At 42.1% G+C, this 18,636-nt stretch overlaps 1 protein-coding gene across 2 annotated transcripts in view; it reads left to right on the top strand.

The window, feature by feature from the left end:
• RBL15 (RHOMBOID-like protein 15) overlaps nt 1-17,877 on the top strand; it is a 35,311-nt gene extending 17,434 nt beyond the window's left edge. The window contains exons 10-13 of one of the 2 annotated variants that reach the window (XM_089167136.1): nt 12,972-13,026; nt 13,129-13,185; nt 16,497-16,575; nt 16,663-17,264. In XM_089167136.1, coding sequence (XP_089023262.1) covers nt 12,972-13,026; nt 13,129-13,185; nt 16,497-16,575; nt 16,663-16,664 — 193 coding nt within the window. In that variant the 3' untranslated portion in view covers nt 16,665-17,264. Of the gene's footprint in view, nt 1-12,971; nt 13,027-13,128; nt 13,186-16,496 lie in introns of both variants that reach the window. The other variant, XM_089167131.1, reaches the window with a different exon arrangement.
• Nucleotides 17,878-18,636: the final 759 nt, after the last annotated feature.

The raw sequence follows: 18,636 nt of genomic DNA, 5'->3' as shown, positions 1-18,636 counted from the left end.
TAGGGTATTCAGTTTTAAGGCATATAAGGTCTGTGCTTGTAACAGAGGATAGATTTGAGAATACGATTAATTAGGAGAGTGTTTGATGTAACCCCATATCAGGGGCCAGTCTTCAGGATCCTTTTTTAGAGAGAGAGAGAGCAGGGTTTAATCTTACTGTTTAGGGTCTAATCTTACTGTTTAGGGTCTTATCTCTGACAAAATTTGATGTAGAGCAACTAAGTATACTCCAATACCCTGTGGCTTAGGGTTCCAAGCTGAATTAGAGTTTGAAATTTCTGTAATCAAGTTTCTAATATGGACAGCAGCTGTGGGTGATCAGTTAAGTCCTATGGTTTAGCTTATTTGACTTCCATACCTTGGATTTAGGGTTAAGAGGTCTGGGGTTAAGCGGGGAAAGGTTTTGGTGGGGAAGTTAGTGTTTGGCCAGGCTGTCTTAGGGCTTTAACTAGAATAAAATAATTCTGGTTTTAAACTTTTTACTTGCAGAATTATTCTTCAACCTACGGTTAAGGAATTTAGGGTTTCTAGGGTAGGGTTGGCGTTAGGGCTGGGATCGAAGGTAGAGAGGGGATAGGAGAAGGTTGTCCTAAAAGGTTTGGGTGGAAGGTGATGTAACCAGGCCCAGCAAATATAGCGCCCATCAAAATTTGAAAATAAAAAATAAAAAAGAGGCCCAATTGGTGCACCAAGGAGCTAGCTGAATCCCCAGAAGGGCAATTTGATAATCTCCACCATCCCCTGTGAACACCAAAAGGGTCCAGTAAATTCCAGAATAATTTTAGGATCCTATGTCTATTTTTTGTTTTCAATTGGATTAGTGTTTAGAGACCTTGTTTGAGTAGGAATCTCAGTTAGAATCTGATTATCAATTAGGATTCCTTCTGGAAGTTGGTTATTTATGTTTGCATGTTATTTTCGACTAGGAAGATTCCTTTCTAGTTTGTTTGATAAGTTGTTGAGTTTTAAAAGGGAATCCCAATCCAAAGTGGATTCCCTAGTTTGAGCCCAAGTATGTTTCTTAATTAGATTGAGTTCTAGTTGCATTCCTTCAATGTAATGAGGCTATAAGAAGGGCCCATACCTTGTAATCGAATTAGACTGGATCAACAAAATTGCAAAGAGCATTGAAGGACAATTTGAGTCGTGGGTTCCGAAAGGGATCTCCACGGCTGAGTGTGTGGGACAGCCTTGTGATCTCCCCTACAGTAGCCTAGAGTAAACCAGTCCTCCTCTGTCTAACAAGTACCCGTTCCCAACCAATGTTCGAAATGTCGAGCTGTGTCGCCGTGTCGGTCCTTGGCGACACGGCGACATGGCCGACATTTCGCCAAAAGTCGGGCGACTTTTGGTATTCATCGAACCCCTGTTTCGATGGGTTTTTTTGGTCATTTTGACCTGAAATTTGATGTGTAGCCTAATTTGAGGCCAATAAACACATTGGTAGTGTTATTTTGATCTAAAACATTACCTAAACTAATGTTCTTAATCGACCCATGTCCTACTATACGCGGACGAAAGCCCCGAAACTAAAAACCTAAAAACTCATAAAACCAAATCATATAAAGTCTACAATTCATTGTACAAATACTTTAATACATAAAGTCATCCAACCATATAAAATCTGAAACTCTCAGTACCAAGTATTGTGCCTAGGTGGATCGAACTCCTCTGACTCAGACTGTCTCCAGTGATGCCCCCCCAACAAATTCACATACTCATCCCATCTCATACGATATTGAAAATGGTCTAAGTAATCATTAATTGCAATTCTATAGCGGTCATCTTCCGCTGCCATGAGAACTCCAATTTGAGGGAAGTGAGAATAGGGCCAAGGAACGTTCCGCATGCCATCAGATGCCCTTGTTGGTACGAATGACTCTGATTGTGAAGGAGGGAGAGGGACACCATAGCTCCCATGATACGAAGAACTAGAGGGGACACCATAGCTCCCATGATACGAAGAACTAGAGGGTTTACTAATTCCCATATCATCTTGTCCATGTGAAGGAGGGAGAGGGACACCATAATTACCCGTAGGCCAATAACCTGTTCTGTGGAGCCTACGAGACTCATCCAAGCTCATGGACCCCATTGACGCAATCGCCGCATCCCAAGGATTAACATAGTCATGGCTAGTTCCCCTCTGATGGTGGCTCGGCCTCGTATCAGGATATTGACGACCACGCTGATAATCACCACCATGATCATAATCCCGAGTGGCATGATCAAAATGACTCTCCCAGGTGTATGCGGGTGGGGGCTCTTGTGTCTCTAGTAGTGGAACATGTATACGCTCTCCAATGCCTCCACCACCACTACCACCACCACCACCATCACTCCACCCTCCCCCCCGACTAGGCGAGAGTGTGTCATCGGGATTGTCGTCCTGCGGCTCCTCCGTGCCTCGGTGCCATCATCCAATCCTCATCGGCGGTGGCAGCTGCCTCTGCATGTGCCCGACCCTCTTCGGTGGCCATATACTCACCCACATTAACCCCTGCAGCTTGAGCTAGTTACGGGTCGGGCCTCCCTCCAGGTTGGTCCAATACCGGCTCACCCCCGTCCAAAATCCACCGAGTGAGGGGATCTTGGTCATCTTCGGCAACATCAAATATATCATCGAGATTGATGTATTGCCTTTCATTCCGAGCTTTGCTCCCCGGCATATTGCGGCTTCAACCTCATATTATAGTGAATAAATACGAGATCATTTAGGCTGGCTTCCCAACCGGTTCCTCCTCCGGGAGTGGATCATGCTGAATGTACTCCAATTCCTCTCACATCCAGAGGCAGAGCAAGTCTGAGACAAGATCCCGATTGCCAATCTACGCAAGTTTGATGCACTATTGCCATAGAGATATCACCATTCAGCTGCATTATCACAAAAACATTAAGTTAGAAACTCAAAAGTCAAAAGACTCAAAACATTTATGCATCTAAGCCCTAAGGATCTAACTATATAAGTATCTAACCTGGATCCATGGTTTCTACTTGCTCGTCACACCACCAGCTCCACTAAAAGACCCAAATGCATCTCTAAACAATTTGATCTGCAATAATACAATCATTAGTATTGATTGGTTATCTAAATTATTTAAACAATTAATACAACTCACTAATCGTTTGAAATTCCCAATGTCTCACCTCATTGTGGCTAAATGATTGGAGCATCTCATCTGCTCCAACTTCGTTATCACAGTAGCGGGGCATCCAATAGGTTTGTGTCCAACCCTAAATGTTGACTATATTGATACTTAGGGTTTAGAAAATATGCTGCATAATTAAAAAAGCTTAAAATTAGTACCAACTACCAAAGTACCAATACCTACAATGCTACAAGCCCACAACTACAAATCAACAACCTAGAATATTTACTTACCGGCCCTATGAAGAGGATGCATCAGATGAGCTGTCCATCGTGCATCGACAATATCTAAGAAAGCCCGATGTCCTCTAGGGTTTGCTACCTTTATAGCATCCTTCATACGCTCGAGGGATGCATACAAGTGGGGCATAGTGGGTCCCCTCAAGGAAGAGTCCACCATACGCAAGACCTTTACTATAGGATCTATGGTGCTGCAACACTACGATAACACATCTCCAGGAAATCATCGGATGATATTGTGTCTCGTGCGGCGCGCCAATTGGTCGTGCTTTGAATTATCACAAACTCATTAAGACAATAAATATCATACAAAATAATCATAAACTCATAATATAAATATAATAATTTATAAGATGAAATAGTAGATAGTTATCTTACTTGGATCCACCCAATCAAACCACTCTGCGATGCAAACATGGATCGAGGCCCGACTTCTTATCTTGCATCTTGCTCAAGGCGACGAAATTTGTTGCAAATCTTGTCGGACAGGTCGCACCAACTCACCTCCACATGATCTCCGCATCATTGCCAAAGCAACGTTATGATTGTAGATGAAGTTGGTTACATGTCTTGCACTCTCAACGGTGTTGTGGACAATGCTGATTTTTCCAATGTCCTTCGACATTAGGTCAATTGAATGTGCGGCACAAGGTGTTCACAAAAGGTTATAATCAGGTGAAGCCATCAACACTTCACCGCCTTCTTATAGTTGGGCCATTGTCGGTGACAATTTGCACCACATTTTTCCTACCACCTGTCGATCACATCCTGCGGACCCTGTATTCGTGGTCTTTCTTCCGGTGCTCCGTTTCGTGTTCTCATCCGTTCCTGGTTGATTGCTTTCTGTGGGCCGTCCATCCTCGGCTGTGTTGCATCCATGTATCCCGGGTTTCTCTTCGTTCTCCTCTCTTGCTTCTCCTCTTGGGGGTGGTCTCCTCGTGGGTTGGGACCATTTTCCGCTGCCGCTGCTGTTCTCTATTCCTTGTTGGCCCTGTCTTGTGTTTTTGGGATGTGTTGTTTCCACTTTGACTTGCTTTCTTTCCTTCTTTGCCTCCTTTCCATGCCGGTTCTTGGGTTGCTTGGCCCTTTTCTCTTGTGTTCGGGATCTGCTCCTGGTCGGGTCGCGGGTGGTTCTGGTTCCGTGGTGTGTCGGCGTCCCTGTGTTGGGCCCCGACTCGTGTCCCTGCCTACCCACCCCTCCCCCGTCGGGTCTGCCCGTGGCCTGTCCGCTCCTTGCTCTCGCCTTCCTGCTCCTGGTGCTCGTCTCTCTCTGCCTCCGGCATTCCCTCTCCTCCGTCTCTTCCCTCACGATCCTCCCTATCTCATCCACTATGATGCGGTCCCTGCTGCTCTCTGTGCTCTGTTGCTTTCCTCCGTCATCTTTCTTCTTCCCCTTTTGTTTTTGTATCCCTGGTCTTGTTCTCTGGATGGGCCTCTGTGCATTTAGTCACATCCTTTGACTCCCGTGGTGTGCCCTTGACCTCGTGCCTGGTTTTCTTTTGTGACAATTACCTCGGTTTTTTTTTGTCTCCATCATGCCGTCTATTGCCATGTTGGTCGGTCCTCCCTCCTCTCTGTCTCTCGGGTTGTCCCCCCCCCCCCCCCCGGGCCGTTCCCCTCGCTCCCCCGGCCTGTTTTTTGCTTCATACATTAACTACCATCATTATATTGTTTATACACTATAACTCATATATGTTATGAATATTGCTGTATGTTTTATTGCTCCTATCCTGGTGCTGGGCCCACCCGTTGTACTTATATTTTTCAAACATTTCCCCCATTTTTTGCATTTTTCATTTATTGTTTTTTTTTTCGTTTTTTTTTCGGGATATTTTTTGAAAAATAAAATAAGTATTTTTCAACTGTTGGTTGTGTTGCCCATGTGGCTTCATCGCCGGTTTTGATATGGGCAGCCTATTTTTATAATTATATCATACATGCAATATTCATAATTTCATATATGATTGTTTATATGTGTATAAACAATTATAATGATGTTGTTATTTGTTAATGTTATTTGAATGCAACATCATCATGTCGCTGGTGGAGTCGAGGGGAACCGGGTCTTCCTGTGGTGGGGCGGGCGGGCGGCGGCCCGAGAGATCAGCGAGGAGGGAGGACCGACCGATGGCAATATTGTCGGCTATTGATGGAGACAAAAATAAACCGAGTGTAATTTTGTCACAAAAGAATATACTCGGGTGGCATCGAGGTTCAAGGGTCACACCACTGGGAGTTCAAAGGATGTGACTAAATGCACGAGGCCCATCCGGATGTAATCAAGTTACTCGGGATTTACAAAAACAAAAGGGGAAGAAGAAAGATGATCGGAGGAAAGTCAACGAGCACTAGATGATGCAGGCGGGGACCGTCATCATATGTGGATGTGTGTGATAGGGATGTTGATCCGTTGATGTGGATGGAGATCGGAGGAGAGGGATATGCGGCGGGCCATGGCGAGAGCGGACGATTGCACCATCGGAGCGGGATATGGCCGTAGAGCTGCGAGCTGGTCCATCTAGGCCTACGGGGCTGGACCTTCCGATCGGGGGGGGGGGTGTATTTGGCATGTTTGGCGATCACGAGTCGGCGGGCCCCTCATACATCGGGTTCGCACTGCTCGGCCACTACCACGGCAACCATCCGATTATCCACGCCGTCCGCACCCGGCCTGGAGCGGGATCCCGATACATTCAAGAGAAAAGGGGCCAAGCAGCCCAAGATATCTCGGTGCATGGAAAGGTATGGCAAAGAAGGTAAAGAAAGCAATGTCAAAGTGGATTTATTACAATCACATCCCAAGAAACACAAGCGGGGTCCATACTATAGGAATATGATTGATACTATTGCAGCGGCATGCCCCGGATATAATGGTCCCAACCCTCGAGTTGATGACCACCCTCCTTAAGAGGAGAAGCAAGAGTCGCAGGAGTATATTGATAGTATGAAACCCTTTTGGGATACTTATGGATGCAACATCATGTCCGATGGATGGACCGGCCCGCGAGAAAGTCCATCATCAACTTCATGGTATACCGTGATTGGAGAACTATCTTCTTGAAATCGGTGGATGCTACGGTCATATGAAAGACCACAGATATATCATGGGTCTCCCGCAGATGTGATCGACCAGGTTGGTAGGAAAATGTGGTGCAAATTGTCACCGACAATGGCTCCAACTATAAGAAGGCCGGTGAAGTGTTGATGGCTTCACCGATTATAACCTTTTGTGGACACCTTGTGCCGCACATTCAATTGACCTAATGTCGAAGGACATTGGAAAAATCAGCATTGTCCACAACACCGTTGAGAGTGCAAGACATGTAACCAACTTCATCTACAATCATAACGTTGCTTTGGCAATGATGCGGAGATCATGTGGAGGTGAGTTGGTGCGACCTGGTCCGACAAGATTTGCGACAAATTTCGTCGCCTTGAGCAAAGATGCAAGATAAGAAGTCGGGCCTCGATCCATGTTTGCATCGCAGAGTGGTTTGATTGGGCTGGATCCAAGTAAGATAACTATCTACTATTTCATCTTATAAATTATTATATTTATATTATGAGTTTATGATTATCTTGTATGATATTTATTGATTGACTTAATGAGTTTGTGATAATTCAAAGACGACCAATGGGCGCGCCGCACGAGACACAATATCATCTCGATGATTTCTGGAGATGTGTTACTGTAGTGTTGCAGACCATAGATCCTATAGTAAAGGTCTTGCGTATGGTGGACTCTTCCTTGAGGGGACCCACTATGCCCCACTTGTATGCATCCCTTGAGCGTATGAAGGATGCTATAAAGGCAGCAAACCCTAGAGGACATCGGGCTTTCTTAGATATTGTCGATGCACGATGGACAGCTCATCTGATGCATCCTCTTCATAGGGCCGGTAAGTAAATATTCTAGGTTGTTGATTTGTAGTTGTAGACTTGTGGGCTTGTAGCATTGTAGGTATTGGTACTTTGGTAGTTGGTACTAATTTTAAGCTTTTTTAATTATGCAAAGCATATTTTCTAAACCCTAAGTATCAATATAGTCAACATTTAGGGTTGGACACAAACCTATTGGATGCCCCGCCACGGTGATAACGAAGTTGGAGCCGATGAGATGCTCCAATCATTTTGCCACAATGAGGTGAGACATTGGGAATTTCAAACGATTAGTGAGTTGTATTAATTGTTTAAATAATTTAGATAACCAATCAATACTAATGATTGTATTATTGCAGATCAAATTGTTTAGAGATGCATTTGGGTCTTTTAGTGGAGCTGGTGCTGTACGGGCAGTAGAAACCATGGATCCAGGTTAGATACTTATATAGTTAGATCCTTAGGGCTTAGATGCATAAATGTTTTGAGTCTTTTGACTTTTGAGTTTCTAACTTAATGTTTTTGTGATAATGCAACTTGAATGGTGGTATCTCTATGGCAATAGTGCATCAAACTTGCGAAGATTGGCAATCGGATCTTGTCTCGTACTTGCTCGCCTCTCGGATGTGAGAGGAATTGGAGTACATTCAGCATGATCCACTCCCGGAGGAGGAACCGGTTGGGAAGCCGGCGTCTAAATGACCTCGTATTTATTCACTATAATATGAGGTTGAAGCTGCAATATGCCAGGGAGCAGAGCTCGGAATGAAAGGCAATACATCAATCTCGATGATATATTTGATGTTGCCGAAGATGACCAAGATCCCCTCACTCAGGGGATGTTGGACAGGGGTGAGCCGGTATTGGACCAACCTGAGGGGAGGCCCGACCCGTAACTAGCTCAAGCTGCAGGGGTTAATGTGGGTGAGTATATGGCCACTGAAGAGGGTCAGGCACATGCAGAGGCATCTGCCACTGCTGATGAGGATTGGATGATGGCACCAGGCACGGAGGAGCCACAGGACGACAATCCCGATGACACACTCTCGCCTAGTCAGACTGGTGGTGGTGGGGGCATTGGAGAGCGTATACATGTTCCACTACTAGAGACACAACGAGCCCCCACCCGCATACACCGGGGAGAGTCATTTTGATCATGCCACTCGGGATTATGATCATGGTGGTGATTATCAGCGTGGTCGTCAATATCCTGATACGAGGCCGAGCCACCATCAGAGGGGAGCTAGCCATGACTATGTTAATCCTTGGGATGCGGCGATTGCGTCAATGGGGTCCATGAGCTTGGATGAGTCTCGTAGGCTCCACACCAGGTTATTGGCCTACGGGTAATTATGGTGTCCCTCTCCCTCCTTCACATGGACAAGATGATATGGGAATTAGTAACCCCCTCTAGTTCTTCGTATCATGGGAGCTATGGTGTCCCCTCTAGTTCTTCGTATCATGGGAGCTATGGTGTCCCTCTCCCTCCTTCACAATCAGAGTCATTCGTACCAACAAGGGCATCTGATGGCATGCGGAACGTTCCTTGGCCCTATTCTCACTTCCCTCAAATTGGAGTTCTCATGGCAGCGGAAGATGACCGCTATAGAATTGCAGTTAAAGATTTCTTAGACCATTTTCAATATCGTATTTGATGGGATGAGTATGTGAATTTGTTGGGGGGGCATCACTGGAGACAGTTTGAGTCGAGGGAGTTCGATCCACCTAGGCACAGTACTTTGTACTGAGAGTTTCAGATTTTATATGGTTGGATGACTTTATGTATTACAGTATTTGTACAATGAATTGTAGACTTTATATGATTTGGTTTTATGAGTTTTTAGGTTTTTAGTTTCGAGGCTTTCGTCCGCGTATGGTAGGACATGGGTCGATTAAGAACATTAGTTTAGGTAATGTTTTAGATCAAAATAACACTACCAATGTGTTTATTGGCCTCAAATTAGGCTACACATCAAATTTCAGGTCAAAATGACCAAAAAAACCCATCGAAACAGGGGTTTGATTTTTCATCGAACCCCTACCAAAAGTCGCCCGACTTTTGGCGAAATGTCGGCCATGTCGCCGTGTCGCCAAGGACCGACACGGCAACACAGCTCGACATTTCGAACATTGGCGATATATCGCGAGAAGTCGGCGATTTATCGACCGACTTCTCGCAATGTCGGTGTCGCTGGGGGGTGTCGTGTCGCCCCCCATCGACATGGCGACATATCGCCCGTGTCGCCGACATATCGCCCTGTGTCGGCGATATGTCGCCAACATTTTGAACCCTGTTCCCAACCCAACTCCCCAATCACAGGCCTCTCTTCCTCCCTTCTTCCCTACGGCAGCGGCACCCTCCCCAAATTAAAACCCTAAAAAACCTTCACCCCTTTCTCTTATCACCCTACCTCTATGATCGCACCTCTCTCCTCTCTCTTCTCTTATCTCTAAAATCCTAGCCAGCCCATTCCTTGAAGTTAGCAGAATTTTCTTGCACTTCATCTTCTTCATAGAAACCCTAACCCTAATTTTATTGAAAGACAAATATCTCCTCAATCTTAACCAAAAGCCTGAACCCCTTCAGGACTAACACCCTGCCCAGCCTCTCTACCTGCGATCCGCGGCCCAACCACCCTAACCCTAGAAATCTTTGAATTCTAAAAACCCTAAATTCATAAAACTCTAGCTTCTGTCAAATTCTCCAAGTACAGATTGTTAAGAAACAGACTATTTTCTCTTAATTCAGACCTAAATCTTATCCTAAACATAAGACCTCCCCTTTCAATACCCTAGGTTTGAAGCTCTACCTAACCTTAGCCACAGGACTTTCAGAGAGTTTTAATTACAGTTTTACTGCTGTTCATTTTCATTCTGATTTGGACAGCAAGGATCCCAACCCTATGTAACCTATTGAGAGGATATTTGAAAGATTAGATGCTGTACCCAATTTCTAGAACTTGACAGTAGGGGGTTATAAGCCTAAAATCCCTGCTGTCCTTTGAGATTTTACCCCAAACAGCTATGTATTCAACCTAGAGTGCCTGCTGCATTCTTAGAAAATATCCTAATACTAGCCATGTCATCTAGGGTTACATCAAAAGGTTAGGGAGAAATAGGGTTTTGAATGAATTTGGGATTCTAGGGTTTAGGGGGGGGGGGGGGGGGGTTGTGATGGAATTGAATGGGTGATTAGAGGGGGGAAGGAAGGTGCTATCCAACTGACCGTTGGGCGTAACGATCGAGGTATAGGGATATAAGTCCGCATCACGACTGTGGCAAGGGTATAGGTTCACGCTCTCTCACTGCAACCATTGGTATGAAACTGGCACGTGTCAGGGTAAGTACCTAGCCTGATGCAAAGGTCATCTACTTATCATGTTACTCAAGGTCTAGATACATTTCCTCATGCCTAGTGCCCTTGTTGGTTCTGTATCCTTCCAAGTCTAGGGAATGTTAAATCCTCACAGGATGTCTACCGACTGTTGGATAAACACATGTAACCCTATGGTTATCCACACATAATAGGGCGGATGTTCCCGTGTCCCCTTATGAAATTGCTACCAATTGTTGGCGCCCATGAGCCATCCCCATGAATGACACGTTGGCAGGATTGTCTCATGGGGATGGCCACTGTTGGCGCCCACAACCATGCTCCCGTGTCCCCTTATGAAATTGCTACCAATTGTTGGCGCCCATGAGCCATCCCCATGAATGACACGTTGGTAGGATTGTCTCATGGGGATGGCTACCAACTGTTGGACGCCCACAATCACATCTATGGCCGCCACGGTTCACTTGTCCTCAATTCCCATGCCGATAGGGTCATAACATGCTATAGGTCCTTAGCCATGCCGCTAAACATCCAACGTATGCTCTATGCACATACAAGCTATTTGTTATGCAAGAGGCACCAAGGGCAATGGCCTAAACCACAACCCTTGATAGATAGCAAATATGAATGCAACTACCCTACATACATCAATTCATATGATCAAAAGAGAGAAAAATGAAAGAATAGTATTTTAACATAATTCCCATTACTAACCCATGCATGCATGCCCTACAGCATAAGACTGAAAACAGCATAGGCAAGATGCCGGAATCAATATTAATGAAGTAACATAATTATATATATGTGAGGGTTGTCTCCCTCACCCGATCAAAATTCCAAGATCTTCAAAGTAATCAAAAACTGGAAAACAATAATGCTAGCATACTACTAGAACTCTTAGATATATGTTCATACAATTAGATTAGGGTTGGAATCAAAACTAGCCAAAACAACGCCCCAAAACCAACACAGCAGGGGGGTCAGTCAACCTGGTAGCAGCTGCGGGCAACCACCCAGGTGCGCGAGACAGCACCTCAGTCCGATCTTTCCCATCATCGAACCCCATTTCTCAAAAGTATGGGGTCAATCTTAGACAATAATTTCGTCCCCAATACATGGTGAAACACTCCCAAACACTCCTAAACAAAATTTACAGCCAAACCCTAACAATCTGTTGATCTGAAGTTCATGGATTCTACTTTGGGGAAAATTCAGCAGTTGGGAGATTCAATTTTCTTCCCACGTGCTAGATTCGATTAGGATTAATGGAAAACATGGGTTTCCCAACTGGATCAGATCCCTAAGATAGCCTCCACGCGTCCATCGACCCCAAATGAATGAAGAGTTAGAAAACAATAGAGAAAGATGGATATCTTACCTTCAAGATTGAAAACCAACAACTGAATCATGATTCACGCTGCAAAACCTGCTTCCTTCTGTACCACTTCAAAGCCTCTTACTCGTTCTAGGTTCCCCAGCCGTCTAACAATTTAAAATCCCATAATTGACGTTAGGGATCATTAAATAGGAGTTTTAGAGGCCAAAAACCCGAGAATACCCATTCTGTTTGGACCAACCGCTTATAAGGCCGTCAAGTTGGTTGACCAACCACCCCTACCACTTTTCAGCAGCAATGTGGTTAATTGGTCTTGTTTGTCTTGGACACTTGCCCAAACTTGGGGGTCATGTCAAGAGCTCATACCTGGAGTTGGGCACCTCCCAACTCCATCATCCGTGAGCTGGAAATACGCCTTCCAAATCCATCCAAGTTCAGGTCAGTTCTTCCAAACTCCATCAAAGTAGCAGAATCACAATCCTCACCATCCAAGTCCATGGATTCTGATCCCAATCCAATGGTCTCAATTTGGATGGCCCACAACTGTCTTCTACTAGATCTCAGGTTATCGGGTCTACAAGAAAGGTTTCGGGTTGGAATCCGTGGGGATTTCACACGAGGGGGTTGTTAGACACTATCACATTGAAGATGCACAAAGAGTAGGAGCACCAATAACGCATTGCACGTAACAGAAACCCTATGCACTTACACCAAGGGTTGAACATCCAACCTCCTGGTTCTGACACCATTGTACTGTTTTTGTCCTGAAAGCTTGAGCTGTTGATACAACTCCTCAGATCAAGACACATTGGCAATTAGCTTTTGGGTACTGTGGTTTTGAACCATGTTTATGCCTGGCATCTAATTAACTCAATTAATGTCATATGCAGTCATCAATCAAATATTTGTACGCACATAAAAGCCATCCTGTACAAACATTACCTTTCTTTCCCCTTTTTTTTTTGGGGTAATTAATTTAATCTGGTTACTGTTTTGTTATCTGACAGCTGCCTTTTGTTCTCTTTTTCTTCTAGGCATTCAGCTGTAGATGGTGTTGAAGCAGCTGGAGGAGGTCATACACCTACCCAGGTTCCCATTTTGATATCCAAAGCATAAAGTTCATTTCCATGGGTTCATTTAATTCTGAACCTCTGTTTCTTTTGGGGGGTGGTGGGGGTTGCTCTAATGTAGGATACAGTTGCCTTTGATGGAGAGGTCCAAAAACTAGTATCAATGGGTTTTGAGAAGGTAAGCTTCTTCACTTTTGTCTGACCTTTGTTGAGTTGTTTTGTTGGGAAATTTTTCATTACGATGATACATTTCAAATAAATTTAGACCCCAAGCTAACTTGATGGGGAGTTTGATTCTAAAGGAAATTTTAATCATCGAAATAGTGGAACTAATATTAAGCCAAGGGGATTCAAGATGGTTATAGAATTATAATAATTCTTAATATCTATTTGTAATTGTATTGACTTGAAGTTGAGTTTCATTAATGTTTTGAGCAAGGTTTGAGATTTCAACAGGATAGTTCATTTCTGACTGTGTCAAAATCAAATAGTTCTTGTTACCAAAAAATAAAATAAATAAGTAGTTCCTTTAAATAGTCAAAGATATGGTATGATTCCGCAAATGATGTGAAATTAGGAGAAATTCTTAGAATTTGGCAATGAAATGTTTAAAGGTATGGTATGTTTAAGCATTGTAGTACATTGTTCAAATGGTGAGACCAAAAAAAGAAAATACAAATCACAGTTGTAGTATTGCTGTGCTCTTTGTTTTGATATTCTGTGACTCACGTATTCTGTTCTTTCACTCAGACGAGTTACTGTGTGCTTAATTAAAATATTGACATCAATTAAGTTATTCATATTGATATCAATTCTTTTATAATGTGGTTAATGTTACAGTAGCAAGACTAAGAACCGGCACATAAATGACCAAGGAAGACAAGAAGAAGACTACATGCAACAATATTTAACTTTTAGGCTTTGCAACTACATGGAAGGACACTACACTAAAGTAAATAGTATAGAACATGCTTGAGAATCTGCAGGCAACAATATTCAACTATTAAGGTTTGCAATTGCAGGGAAGGACATAAACTAAAGTAAATATTACAGAACTGCCATAAAAGTAGTAAACGAAAAAATCCCATAGTAAAGATACCCAGCTCATGAACGAAATTTGGATGTCATCCAATAAGTGAAATCTTCTACTTTCTAGTACTTGGGGTTTTTCTAAATCTATGAACTTCATAAACCTTTTTAAGGTAAAACATTGCTACAAAGCAAGGTGCACTAAAATATTCATTTGTTTTGCTATGTAGCAAAAATACTTATCTAGAGCGATGAGTGATTTTAAATAGGATTCCTGCACAGAAAATTAAGTTTGGCCGGAGCATAATTCCTTTATCTGATTTATGTTGGAGTACATCCCAATCAAGCCTTTTTTTTTTTTTGGGGGGGGGGGGGGGGGAAGGGGGGTTCTAAATGGAGATATCTTTTAGGTATCAAAGCAAATAAATATTTGCCTTAACTCTTCTTTTTAGTAATTTTTAATTTTTATCATATAAAATTTTAGAATAGTGTAGATTGAGAAAAAACCCAGCATTAAAAAGATGAAAAATTGCACCTACCATCAAAAACTGTACTTGAAATGTGGGATTGGCTTTTTATCCTTTACAATTAGGTTATTTTTCTTAACCATTGTTATTGGATCCGAGTAGGCTGGTATTGTTTATTATAACAATAATAAGAAAATGAAATGTGTAAATAATGGTGATCTAAGAAGAGAACTGAAGAAGAAGATATGTATGTGCAGCTAACAAGAGAATGGATGATCCTATTCCGATGAGAGTGATAATATAGATATAGGAATATATAGGAGCAGAAAGGAATAAAATAAAATTAGAAAAGGGACCAAACTACCCTGAGAACAAAATCTCAGGATTAGCTTGTGAATCTCGAGTTTGGTCTCTAACACTCCCATAAAACTAGCATATATATTTATCATGCCCTGTTTGTAAAACTAGAGCATATATATTTATCACGCCCTGTTTGTAAAACTAGAGCATATATATTTATCACGCCCTGTTTGTAAAACTAGAGCATATATATTTATCACGCCCAGTTTGTTAGACATGTAATAAGTTTTCCATTTCGTATAGACTTAGTAAAAATGTGTTGCAAGTTGCGCTCTTGTTCTGACATGATTAGGAGTGACCAATCCACCGGTCATCTAATCTCTAACGAAGTGATAAGTCATTTCAATGTGCTTCATCCTCTCATAATACAGGATTGGAAGCAATACAAATTGTTGCTGAAGTATCCCTCCATAATTGTGTTAGAACAGAAACTTGAAAACAGACCTCAGACAAAAGTTGTTGCACCCACATCAGCTCACAAGTCAATTATGCCATTGCTGTATACTTTAATTCAGCACCAAAACGTGCCACTACACTTTTGGTTTTTGGTCTTCAAGGGCACAAGGTTTAGACCAACAAAAGTACAATATCCAATAGTTGAACTTATGTCACTGGAGATCCAGCCTCATCAGCTCTCCAGTCAGTTATATTATTTCCTCTTTCATTTTCCTCCCCTTCCCCCCCCCCCCCCCCCAAAAAAAAAAAAAAAAAAGGAGAGAAAGACACAAATACCCACTGTTGAGCTCTATCAATCTAGTTGCTTTTTACTATTTACCGTTCAACTGATTTCTAGCATAGCTTTCTCAACCTGGAATTGATGTTTCCTGAAGTTATGGATCTGCGATCACATGTCTGTCTCCAGTTTTGTTTAACGCAGTTCAGTCCAAACATCCTGCTGAACTGAAATCAGGTTTAAGATCATAAGAGTTCCACCGAAGCCCTTCTTGATCAACAGCTTATTCTTTGAGCTGGTAATTTCTGATCTGATTAAAGATTACCTTGCTGTGGTCATATTATGCAGCTTATTTTTGTTCATCGATCCATGTTATCATAAATGATTTTGATTAGTTACTACCAATATCCTGTGAGTTACTTTAATTCCTGGTTTTTAAAGATCTTAAGTTGCTAATTCTGTTACTGTACTGATTATTGAGATCCAACCACAGGGTCACATGCAGCTCTTGGAAGTTGTTCTTAGTTGTAGGACCGACTAACTAGAATTTCAGCCACATACACTTGAGCGCAAGCTATTTTCTACAAATCCATTTGTTTATGCATTCACTGAGGTTCTGGTTTGTATTATGTTTCTTATCCTAATTCTTTTTGACTTTCTAGAAACCCATCAGCAAATTTTTTATTTTAAAAGTATGATCCAAAGGATTAGCCTTAGATAAGGATACAAAATAGATTGTATGAGATAAGAGAACTTAACATTGGCCAATGTGAACCACACATACCCCGAAAGATGCTACTACAGTGGTTCTTGCTCCAAAAAAGAACATTTCAACATTCCTAGGATATTTAAAACATTTTACACATTGTGTGGTTCTTTAATTGATCTCTCCTTGTATCCATTTGTGAGATGCAATTACAATATATATCTGGTATTGATGAACAAGGGTCTCTGATGCAGACGCAAGCAGAAGTTGCTCTTGCAGCAGCTGATGGAGATACAAGCGTTGCAGTGGAAATTCTCATGAGCCAGCAGACATGTATTTAAGCAATCTTCCACTCACAACACATACATATTTGCATGGCTTTACTTTGCTGACTGGGTTTTTGTTGTCTAATGTTGTCAGAGTTGGATTGCAAATCAAGTTTGTAGGCTACAAGGCAGGTATATGGGACTGGTCAAAAGCTTCTTCTGCCAGGATTTCTCGGGCTCCTTCATGTATATTTGATGCAGGTTTGCATTCTTGGGCAATATGTCATCTAATTGTAACTGTAACCAAAGTTTAGATGCAGGAGGCAGAATGAGGGTCGTGAAAGGGGGCCGTTTAGGAGTGGGAGGGGGCAATAGAGTTGACATGTTGCAACACAACCTGGTTTTTTACTCTAAAGAGAAATCAAGAAAAAAAAATTGGAAAGAGACAAGTGACTCAATCAGATTGACATACAGAACCCAAAAAACACACTTTGCACCTGTAATTCATTATACTTGTTTTAGGCGTCTGCCTTTCCTCTTCAGCTCACATTTCCAGAATCGTGGTACTTGGGATACCATGACTAGAGCAGTCAAACAATGCTTCCGATCTTGTGCGTTTCCATTTCAGCTTGTATTTCGGTGTCTCTGTTTTACTCCAACGCAAATGGGTCAATTAATGGTGGATGTCATGAACAGAAATTGAGAGGAAATAACCGGAGGATTGCTAAGGGCCTGTTTGGTTATACAAATCTAGAGATTTCAAATTTTGAGTTTTGAGATTTATGGGTAGGATTTATCCCTATTATGAAAGCACTAAACATTGGCACATTTACAAAAATTTTCAGACTCATGTAACCAAACAGGCCCTAAGATAATGGAAACATAAACATCAGACCTTGGTACCGGAGCTGTTTCATAGCCAGCAATGGGGCTGAAATTTTGTGAACCGGTAGATCCAAGGTTTTTGGTTACGCGTTCGGTTGAGACTGTTGGGCAGGTAAGCTAATCATGGGTGGCGTACATGATTAAGACAACGTTAATACTTGAATTTGATAGGTTTTCACTCAATATGTAATAGCCTTGCATGGTGAGTCAGTGAATTTATACTCATTTTTTTCATCTTGTTCCTAACTACTAAAATTTAGAAGATGAACTCTGGATAGGGAGCATGCTTTAGCAGATTCTTGCCAAACCATAAGTGTTCAAATATAATGACCATACAAAGAAATAAAGGGTGCAAGTTTGGCCTTGATGGAAGGGATGCGGAAGGGTTAGGATGGTCTTTGATACCATGAGTGGATATTTTTGGTAAATGTAGAATTACGATATGGAATTATGTATTATCCCATCATTTTCTGTTGAGCGTAGGATTGTGATTAAGAGTAAGGTTGGGTCTGTTTTGATTCAGTTCAGCCTAATCCTGCTAGTCAAGATTTCAAAAAACCCAAGCTAATCTTGTTGCATTTGAAGGCAAAATTGTCAAATATAAAATCAAATAAATAAATAAATAAAGGAAATTTGGTGGCTGATGGCCGTGTAAATTGCTTGGCTGAACGGTGTATTGAATTAAATCTTTATGATGGACGACTCATATTTAATTCTACCAAATTTAATGGTAGGATTTATTTATACAGCCTATCAGCTACATGCCATAAATAAAATGATATAGTTGGCGGCGGCAACAATTCTACTTGGGGGTAAATGATTTTCATGAAGTTACACAATTACACCCAAGTATGTCACGATTCACTTGCTTGTCATGTTGTGTTTTTAGATTATATCAATTTTTCTCAAGGCCAGGGGTAAAATTCTGTTTTTTATTTAAATTTTATCTAACAAAGTTACCCCAAAACACTATTGAAGTTTGAATTTTCGGTGGACACAAGTCCAATCCGAGCTGAATGAGGTTCAATCACCGTTTTACTTTTTAAAAGTCCTACAACTACTCATTTGAATTATATAAGATTACCTAAAGAAATGATATTTCTGGCCCCGGGTTTGGTCATGGATCATGTCTTTTGTCAAATGAGACTTTGCATCTCCTTCCTGTGCTGATGAATATGGACAAATTAATCTTTTATGATAATTTGTCCTTTTTATTTTTTTTGAGATTTCGGATTGGCACTCG

This window comes from Hakea prostrata, chromosome 1 (genome assembly GCF_041222555.1).
Source record: "Hakea prostrata isolate BN-2017 chromosome 1, UWA_Hpros_2, whole genome shotgun sequence".
NCBI classification, from domain to species: Eukaryota; Viridiplantae; Streptophyta; class Magnoliopsida; order Proteales; family Proteaceae; genus Hakea; species Hakea prostrata.
The sequence above is the reverse complement of the archived record's forward strand: the minus strand, read 5'-3'. Positions and strand labels throughout refer to the sequence as shown.